This window comes from Saccostrea cucullata, unplaced genomic scaffold (genome assembly GCF_032062105.1).
Source record: "Saccostrea cucullata isolate Sc308-1 unplaced genomic scaffold, CSIRO_AGI_Scuc_v1 ctg234, whole genome shotgun sequence".
NCBI lineage: Eukaryota > Metazoa > Mollusca > Bivalvia > Ostreida > Ostreidae > Saccostrea > Saccostrea cuccullata.
In genome coordinates, this window is record NW_026931351.1 from 389,513 (window position 1) to 399,609 (window position 10,097).

The 10,097-nt window shown below is 32.8% G+C and overlaps 1 protein-coding gene across 2 annotated transcripts; it reads left to right on the plus strand.

The window, feature by feature from the left end:
* Positions 1-81: 81 nt before the first annotated feature.
* On the plus strand, positions 82-9,782 carry LOC134232318 (sugar transporter SWEET1-like). Of its 2 annotated transcripts, none has more exons than XM_062714272.1 (8): positions 82-174; positions 594-619; positions 1,120-1,219; positions 2,194-2,271; positions 2,597-2,720; positions 3,367-3,528; positions 4,301-4,420; positions 9,391-9,782. In XM_062714272.1, exons 3-8 carry the CDS (start codon positions 1,152-1,154, stop codon positions 9,496-9,498), a joined length of 660 nt encoding a protein of 219 aa, XP_062570256.1. In that variant the 5' UTR covers positions 82-174; positions 594-619; positions 1,120-1,151; the 3' UTR covers positions 9,499-9,782. The 2 variants fall into 2 exon arrangements, with proteins under 2 accessions (XP_062570256.1, XP_062570257.1); XM_062714273.1 differs by having other exon boundaries at positions 92-174; positions 599-619.
* The last annotated feature ends 315 nt before the right edge of the window (positions 9,783-10,097 follow it).

Sequence of the window (10,097 nt, forward strand, 5' to 3'; positions counted from 1 at the left end):
AATTAACAAAATACTGAAATATAAATTTATTTCTTGGGACAAGATGATGTATTATTTCGTTTTCCCCCTTTTATTGGATTTCGAAAATGAAAGTAGAAAATGACGCGTCACAATATTTACATAGGTAGCACGTATACGTGTTCACGTGGGCTTTAATTTTGTTGAATTACAAATGTATGTACTTTTTCAGGAAGTATAGAGCTATTATCATTCTATCAATCATTTAACAACCATAGATTTCTTTTATTTAATTGAATGTGTTTAAATTGTATCAGATTTAGACTGTTAGAAGATCAATTTACATGTTTTGCGTCTTAGACGTAAATTACAACGTTTGTTTATGAATTTAATTCTATAGAGGCAGCAATATTTCTTTCTTGTATAAAATGTGTAGCTTGACAAAGTAAATGATACACCTAACTCAAAATATTTATAGATAGCTTGTAATTTAAGCTATTGTGAATTAAACTGTTTAAATATGTTTTGATAAAGATTAATTTACTAAAGCATGTTTCATTTGTGTTGGGGGCATTATTGTTTACAAATTTATTTCTTCATGAGGCATAATGAGAGTATTTTATGTTTTGTTTCAGAGCAGATGTTTCTGAGTAATTAAGAGGTAAGCTACTTTAAATTATATATACTATACATTTGAATTTGTTGAAGTGTAGTATTTGTAGTGAGTTAAATTTATATATTTAAGATGAGCTTGTGATGAAAAGTTTGCATTTTTTTCATTTTAAAAGGGAACTTAAAAATGAGCAGCACAGAGCATTGCTTGTCACTTCGAGCTCATACCCTTAGCATGTTTAGCATACTAGTAAATTTATAGTTTCCTTGTTAAGCTAGTTTACCAATAATAATGGTGTATTATCCCATTGCAACAGAGTTGTTGCCAATCATAACATGCCTGTATGTGTGTTACTTAATGTGTGCTAGAATGTCCCATGTGAAACAGAAGTGACGTTATTTGCATAAGGATCAATGTCATATGCTGCCTTGATTTATAGGTATGCTCTTAGTGAGAGGTTCCTCTGCTTTGCTGTGGTGTTCCCTTGTATATGTATTGAACAAAATATAATTTTTTATGAATTAGTTTTACGAAACATTTCATTGCAGTTAATGACTGAAGCTCTGTCGTGTGAGCTTTGATGGAGGTTCTTTCTGTCCTAGGATGGATGTGTACATTCTCCTCCATAGCTGTGCAATTTGTGGGCCTGTAAGTTACCTCTATAGTTTACAATATTGTAATAAAGCTGTACAATTTGTGTGTCTAAGTTACCTGTATAAATTACAATGTTTTAATAAAGCTGTATAATTTGATGGCCTATAAGTTGAATTCAATATTGTAATGAAGGTACACTGTTTGTATTAGCCTGTAAGTTACCCCTGAAGATTACAATATTGTAAAAAGGCTGTACAGTTTGTGTGTCTAAGTTACTTCTATAGTCTACAATAGTTATAAAGCTGTAAAGTTTGTAGGCCTGTAAGTTTTCTCTGTTGATTACAATACTGTAATGAAGCTGTACAGTTTGTGTGTCGAAATTACTTCAGTCTATAGTTTACAATATTGTAATGAAGCTGTATAGTTACGTTAACTCAATAGATTACAATATTGTAATAAAGCTGTACAGTTTGTGGGTCGATCTGTACGTTAACTCTGTAAATTACAACATTGTGATAAAGCTGTACAGTTTGTGGGTCTGTACATTAACTCTGTAAATTACAATATTGTAATAAAGCTGTATAGTTTGTGGGCCTGTATATTAAATCTGTAAATTACAATATAATTGTGATAAAGCTGTATAGTTTGTGGGCCTGTATATTAAATCTGTTAATTACAATATTGTAATAAAGCTGTACAATTTGTGGGCCTTTAAGTTGCCTCTGTAGATTACAATATTGTAATAAAGCTGTATAGTTTGTGGACCTGTAAATTACCTCTTTAGATTACAATATTGTAATGAAGTTGTATAGTTCGCAATATTCTAGGCCTGTAAGTTAATTTACAAATAATTTTTTACTGTGGGATGTTCTTCTAATGACCTGTTTCAGGTATCTGTCTTAAAATTGTACACCTTTTCTATATCTTTTATGTTTTCCTCTGCTCTGCTTCTTTTGTTTAACAAAAAGCAAATTAAATAATATACATGTGTACTGTTTACAAATTATACATTATATTTTTTTTAACAGTGAAATATGTTTCAAAATCTGGAAGAAGGGAACAACTGGAGACATATCACCTGCTCCTTTTGCAGCCAATCTTATTGCGTAAGTAAATTGTAATTTATTGTATAAGTACATTGTAATTTATTGTATAAGTACATTGTAATTTATTGTATAAGTACATTGTAATTCATTGCATACTTAGTAGATGGTAATTTAATGCATAAGTACATGGTAATTTATTGCATACTAAGTAGATGGTAATTTATTGCATAAGTACATAGTTATTTATTGCATTATAAGCCTAAGAATGTGTTACCTTTTTGTGTATTACACATATTTCATCAAAGAAGAATACAATTGCAAATTTGTAATTATAATAATATTGTAATATTTGTAATTATTGTGTTACTGTTATTTATATTATCAGGGCCTGCCTGTGGGTGAAGTATGGATTGATGACCACAATTCAGTCTGTGATAATTGTTAACAGTATCGGTGCTCTCCTGTCCCTGTTATATGTCATCTTCTTCTATGTGTACTCCATCAGAAAGGTGAGGCTCTGTCTGTTTGTTTGTTTGTTTGTTTGTTTGTAATTGTTATGTAATTAACACAAAAATTTGTTATGTGAAAAGTGTGTACTGTAAATCACTTATTATTCACAAGATTTTTTTTTTTGAGAATTAAAGAATTTAATGCTCACGAAAATTTCATTCTCGCATATAATAGTATTTCTTTAGGTTATATAGAGCATTATTATGCTTCCTGTCAGTTTCTCTCTATATAATCAATACCTAACATGCAAAGTACAACACTATTATATAAATAATCAAAAGTCCTGAAAATTTTTTCTCACTTACAAAGAGTTAATGACTATCCCACAAATGTAAAATGTAAGTTGTCGTGATATTTAAGTGATCTACAGTACTTTGAAAACATCATTGTTTATGAGAGAACAATTTTTATGGATTTTGTGGGTCAAACTTTAATATCAACAAATTTATGTCCAACTAAAGAATTATTTTGTCAACATATTTAATCATTGATTTATGCATTTATGAGTTACCAACAAAATTATGTCCTCTTGAACCAACTTTGAACCAAAAATTTTGCTTACCCACATACATTGAACCCCAACTCTATGTACAAATGTTTTCATGCAAGGCCATATATAACTTTAATATCTGGATTTATTTTTAGACTTTGATTGGCCGGTTTATAGCATGTAGTTGCCTAGCAATATGCCTACCTTATGTGTACATTGGAATGTATATAGAGGACGTACAGCTGGCCGTAGCCCACCTGGGCAAGATGTGCGTTATCATGACGGTTGTCAGCTACGCAGCCCCTCTTGCTTCTCTTGTAAGTATGTTTGAAGATATATGAAGATAGAAAAAATAATTCAAGCTCAAAAGGCCTTTAAACAATACAAAATAGGTGAGGAGCAAATACGGACCTCCAAAACATCAGAGGTGGGATCAGGTGCCATGGATGAGTGAGCATCCCTTGCCGACCTGTTACCCCAGCCATGTGCTCCTAAATTGTCGTGATTGAGAATTATTTAATAAAGGGGAGAATGATGATTTTATGTATACTGTCAAATCATCATTGTTTGTAGGGGGATCAGTGTTCATTGATGTCATGGGTCACCCTTACCAAAATATCTACATTTGCTTGATTAACAAATGCAGGAATTATAAAGATTTTAAAAAAAAATGATAATCAGTGAAGCGCGCGCGTTATTTTTCTTGGCTTTATAAATCTTCATATTTCCCTCTTGATCATGCAATATGTATATTGATTTACTGTTTATTAAAACTACTTCATCATACTCGTACAGATCATAGTTACACAAAGATTCTGCTTTTATAAGAAAAAACTCCATTCTTTTATTGAATCATAAATAAAGACCATGCAGCATTATTTAGAAATAGTTTGAAAGCTTTCATTTATATGTGTATATTATTTTAATCATGGCTTTTGGGTCAAGTATGTGTTCATAGTTCAGTACAGTTTGAGATTTTTTTTATTAACATAAAAAAGGAATATTAAAAAAGTTTCTTATTGAGGTTTGATTCTTATATAATACACAGTAGTCAATTATCATTTGTCTTTTATGATTTGTGTTTTGTAGTTTGATGTGTTCAGAAGTCGTAGTACAGATGTCATGTCTTTCCCCTTGGTGCTAGCTTACTTCATTGTCTCCATTGAATGGTTCATCTATGGTTCTCTTCTTGAAGATCAGTATGTACAGGTAAATTAAGTTTAATAAATTTATAAAGGTCAGTTAAAAGTGCCCCCCCCCCCCCCAAAGAACCAAATACCCGCCGAAATCAAAATCTAATAGTAATAATCTAATTGTAATGTTACGGATTTTCCCCATGACCCAAAATAACCCACAGGTTGGATCACCCCAATTTATGTCCTAAATATTTAATCTAGTAATCGTAAATTAATTTGTAGATATCATGGGAATATTACCAATCATCGTATGTTATTAATGTATGCTTTATAATTCATTGTATATGTTTATTTCATGGAAATCCTTTCATTGTAATGTACAAACCCGAATTTCCTCCATATACCAGCCCACTCGTAATAGCAAATGGCCGTCTGGCATTGTTATTCAATCAAGGTACCCAAATCCAACTTGGCATCGTTACAATTCCAAAAACAGATCATCCCTTTTCCCGCATTTGTAATGATAAAGCCTTCACTTGATGCAAAAGTTGTTTGTGTTACCATACAAACGTCGCGCGAATTCGGTACCGTGGTTATTCGCACGTGAAATCGGCCCTAGTGATGAAAAGGTATATAAAGAAGTCACTTTGGACTTTTTCTTAGGTCTACGGGTAAATCAACATCTGACCAGCTATAACTCCCCAAATTATTTACGATGCACTTAATGGGTAAATTAACCCATTACCAATATTTGGTAACCGCCCGGCAGATCCATACATTTCTTTTGTTTTGCCAATGATTATACCCAATTGATTTGTAACCCAAAATGAATTTAATCCGTTCTAAATGAGCTAGTGCAATGATCAGAGAAATCCCGGCAGATACCCAATTTATTGTTTATAAGTTCATTTTAATTTTATTCGGGTCATAATTTATTATTGCCTAATTGCCAATTATCTTATTGTTATTTGTTATTCATTGTTTGCACCATAATAAATTTTATAAATTTGCAACCTGACTTTTCTTTAGAGTTAAAGGGTAAAATTCAGAAACAGGAGACCCACAATAACTTTTATTGTAACAATTAATTTCTTTTTCAGTGGGATATTTTATATCTTGTTTTTGTTTACCCTAAGAAAAAAACAAAACCATTTCTTAATATTTTTGTAAATTTTTATTACTTCAAATATTTCTTTTGGGTACAAATTTTGTACAATGGAGGCGGATGAAAGTTTTGAAATTACTTTTAAACCACACCCAATTTCACCCAATGTTCATGTTAATTCTCGTGACCGCCCGGATATCCCAAGTCACCATTCCATGCCGGCATCAAATTCATTGCTACATGTACCTGCAAGAGATAATCAACTTGATGTATTCTCTCAATGTTACATGAAAAATCCAAATTTGAACAAGATAGTCAAGAAATGAAAATGAAATTTCAGCATGTTGAAAAACAAAATGAAATCTTGCAAAGGGATAATGCTGAACTTAGAAAATTATATAGTGACAGGGGAACAATCATCACATTTATACAACCCAATCCAAAACCAACAATGTAAATGAGTCCAATTGTCCCTACAGTGTCTCATTTGGGTTTGCCCCCGGTCCATTTCCATAAATGACCATCCAAAAATGAGTTTTCAACTCCTCAAGAAAAAGAACCCATTACCCAGTGTCTGTTAAATCCAACGCACCCGTAAAGTTAAAAGATTTTGATGGTATGCAAATGATTTCCTGGTCCATTTTTATATATTTTTTAGGTTCTTAGCCAGCAGCCTTGCAAATAACACTTTATTAAAAAATATATACAGATTACAATTATATTCGCTCTGTCATAATTTTGAGCCCAACCCAAAATAGGGAAAAATGAAACCATATCTGAACTGGCCCAATCCAAAAAATTAACCCGCCATGCCTACCCAACACTTTGTTATTTTTGAACAATCATAGATGCCCTACCTGACCCTGATATTTTAAGAGAGGCAAGGCCCAAAGACATTAATGAAGTGAAATTTTGGCCATTCGGTTGGAACAATTTTGGCAGATGCCCAAAGAAATTTTGCCATTAACAAAACAGAACCCATTCAAAGTTTATGATGACCAATCCCTTACCCAAGAATTATAAGAAATTGTCAAATGCCTACCCAAAATTGGCAGAAATCATTGCACATTATCATGTATATGAGAACTCATACCAAACTAAAATTATTCCCTCTATGGAAATTCAGTAAACCCGACTACCAAAACAAAATTTTGCTTCACCCACACACATGTAACAATTACCCCATAAACCCAAGTCAAAATAATTTGTATAAATGTTTTCATGCAAGGGCATATATATAACTTGCCATTAAATATGGCTCATCAACCTCTCTCACTAAATCCCAAACCCAATATTGAAAATAAAATGGAATTCAAATCCAAGAAAGAAACCCCTTGTACTGAACCTATCCCCAAAGGAATTTTAGTGAGAGATACAAATGGGGAAAATGATGGAATTTATGTTGTTGGAAAAATTGGAAATAAAGAAACAAATATACTTGTTGATACAGGTGCTAGTGTGACTATTGTAAACACCCAATTCTTAGAAAATTTAGATACTATGGAAAAGCCCCAAATTACACCAGTATCTATCAAACTTACATCTGCAAGTGGTAGTGAAATCCCAGTTAAGGGAGAATGCCCAATCAAAATATCCCTTGAAAATTTTCATGTTACCCATAAAGATGACATACAAAACCCATGCATATTGGGATTATTATGACCCAGAATTCATGTGAACTTTTTGTAAAACAGATGAAACTAAAGGTACAGGGTCTAGACATTCCCTGCTTTAGTAAATCTTGTGTAAAAATTGTGTCCTGTGGCAAGATATATGCCAAGGATAAAAATTGTGATTAGATCCCAAAAGGATAACCCCTGTAAACAAATACAAAATTTTGATGAGAAATGTAAATTAAAGATTCCCCAAACCCCTGTAACTGTAGACAGAGAAGTCGCAGTTTGTCACATGAATATGAAAGATGAATGTAGCAAACCATATGAGAATACCCTATGTGCCACGGTCAAATGTTATGAAAAAGTACTACGTGTATTGGAAAACCCAACCAATACCAATACCATTAATGCTTTTAGCCAAGAGCTCAACCCCCAATTTTCAGACCACTTGCAATGTATGAATGTTGAGAAAATCCCCAAAGAAATTATGAATGAACCAAAGCAAGAGTTCCATTTGAAGAAAATTGCCATGAATTTTATGCCCTACAAGTTATCAAATCCTACCCCAACAATGAAAAATTACGAAATGGTGTTGGAAAATCATATGTGTCATACCCATCACTTAACAGAGACATGATGATCCCTAGTTCATACCTTGCCGTGAGGAAGCCTTCCAAACCGTATGATGTACTTCCGGACATTGATTGACATTTTGATTACGTGCATGAACCTTTTGGATATTTCAAAGGACTATATCGTATAACTTTGTGAACCGTATAATAATTGTGAATATTTGTTGTGTGGATCGAGATCTGTGTGTCTCCGTTGTGACTTTTCTATTTCAATGGATCCAGGATTGGTAAGAAGTGATGAACTGTGATGAACAAAAACATTTTGGTAAAAGTAGATGTATTAATAATTGATGAACTGTTATTCATATTATTGTTATTCATAACTATGATTCATAACTATTGACCACATTGTTATTATTGCTATGTATGTATTTTTGTGGCCCCTGATTATGTTTATTCATATTGCAAATGTTACTTTTCATGACAATATTCCCATGAAATACAGTCCCAAAACTGAGATTTGATAAAACGACCCAACATTCGGGACGAATGTTTTCATGGAGGGGGAGCTCTGTTACGGATTTTCCCCATGACCCAAAATAACCCACAGGTTGGATCACCCCAATTTATGTCCTAAATATTTAATCTAGTAATCGTAAATTAATTTGTAGATATCATGGGAATATTACCAATCATCGTATGTTATTAATGTATGCTTTATAATTCATTGTATATGTTTATTTCATGGAAATCCTTTCATTGTAATGTACAAACCCAAATTTCCTCAATCGATCAGCCCTTTCGTAATAACAAATGGCCGTCTGGCATTGTCATTTCACAAAAGTGACCAAAATCAACTCTAAAACGAATCCCAAACAACAATAGCATCCCTTTTCCCGCATTTGTAATGCTAAGGCCTTCACTTGATGCAAAAGTTGTTTGTGTTCCATACAAATACGCGAATACTGGCGGTACCGCTGGTTATTCGCACGTGATAATTGTAGTGATGAAAAGGTATATAATGAAGTCACTTTGGAAGTGGGACGTTGGTAGTCACAACATCTGACCAGCTCTAAGAATCCCAACTCCCCAGAAGTGGGTAAAATCTGATGCCCCTTATTGGGTAAATTAACCCATTACCAATATTTGGTAATGCAGATCCATACCCATTTGATTTGTAACCCAATCTGCCAAGCCCGGCAGATCCATACCCAATTGATTTGTAACCCAATCTGCCAAGCCCGGCAGGTAAATTACCCAATTGATTCATTGATGCCAATCCCGGCAGATCCATACCCAATTGATTCATTGTTTATTTCCGGTAACCCGGTAACCGATACCTTTTTATTGTCGGGTAACCCATAATTTATTATTGCCTAATTGCCAATTATCTTATTGTTATTTGTTATTCATTGTTTGCACCATAATAAATTTTATAAATTTGCAACCTGACTTTTCATTTAGAGTTAAAGGGTAAAATTCAGAAACAGGAGACCCACAATAATTTATTTTCATTGTAACAAACCCTGGAACAGGCGGAAACGTTACAGTAAGGTCCACAGAGATTTTGTTCATAAACCTCAGCTCCTAGCCTGTTACAATGGATCTTAACCCTTTATTTTGAAATAAATAAAGGGAAAGCACCGTTAAAAAGATAATTGTAACATTACCTTCAACTTGGTACCCCTTAGTATCTTTGCAATCTCTTGCTTTTAATTTTCATCAATGATATATTTTACCCTTATTGTAGATGCCTAATCTGATAGGGATAGCTCTAGGACTTCTCCAACTGGGATTGTTTGTTGTTTATCCAAAATCCAAGGCAGCATTGCCACAATCAACCAATGAAACATTGTAACTAACAGTGTTTGCAGATATTCAGCCAATCAAATTAAAGCTATACAGTTACATCAAATGCTGATTGGTGCATATTCTACATCCTGCAAATGAGAGCTGTCTTACAAATCTGTGATATTAGAAGCCATCATGCATGAGATATACTTACGGAAGAAAAAAATATTTTAATACAAGCTTTAATTGACTTGTAAAGAAAATATACTAAAGGAATATCGTAGTTTTTTTTTTTTTTTTCAAATGCTATACTTTTATCAAAGTATTGAAAGAACTGAAAGCCGGGCTTTAATTACTCGAGTATATTGTCTGATCTGAAATTAGTACATATTTAGTACATATTTAATTTTTTTTCTGTCTTTTTGGCTGTAAACAATTGATTTTTAACAATATAAGGTAGAGTTTGTATGTTTTTGATCGATGAACGTGTTGCCATGGTTATATATTTCTGTAATTAAAATTAACAGTCTGATTTCAGTATAACTTGGCACACAAGATATGTTATGAATTTAAAATTTATGGTAAAAATAATATTTCTGTGAAATCAAAATGTTGCATATTTTCTATTCAATAAGCATTTTTGAAGGGTGTTGCCGTGGTTACTAA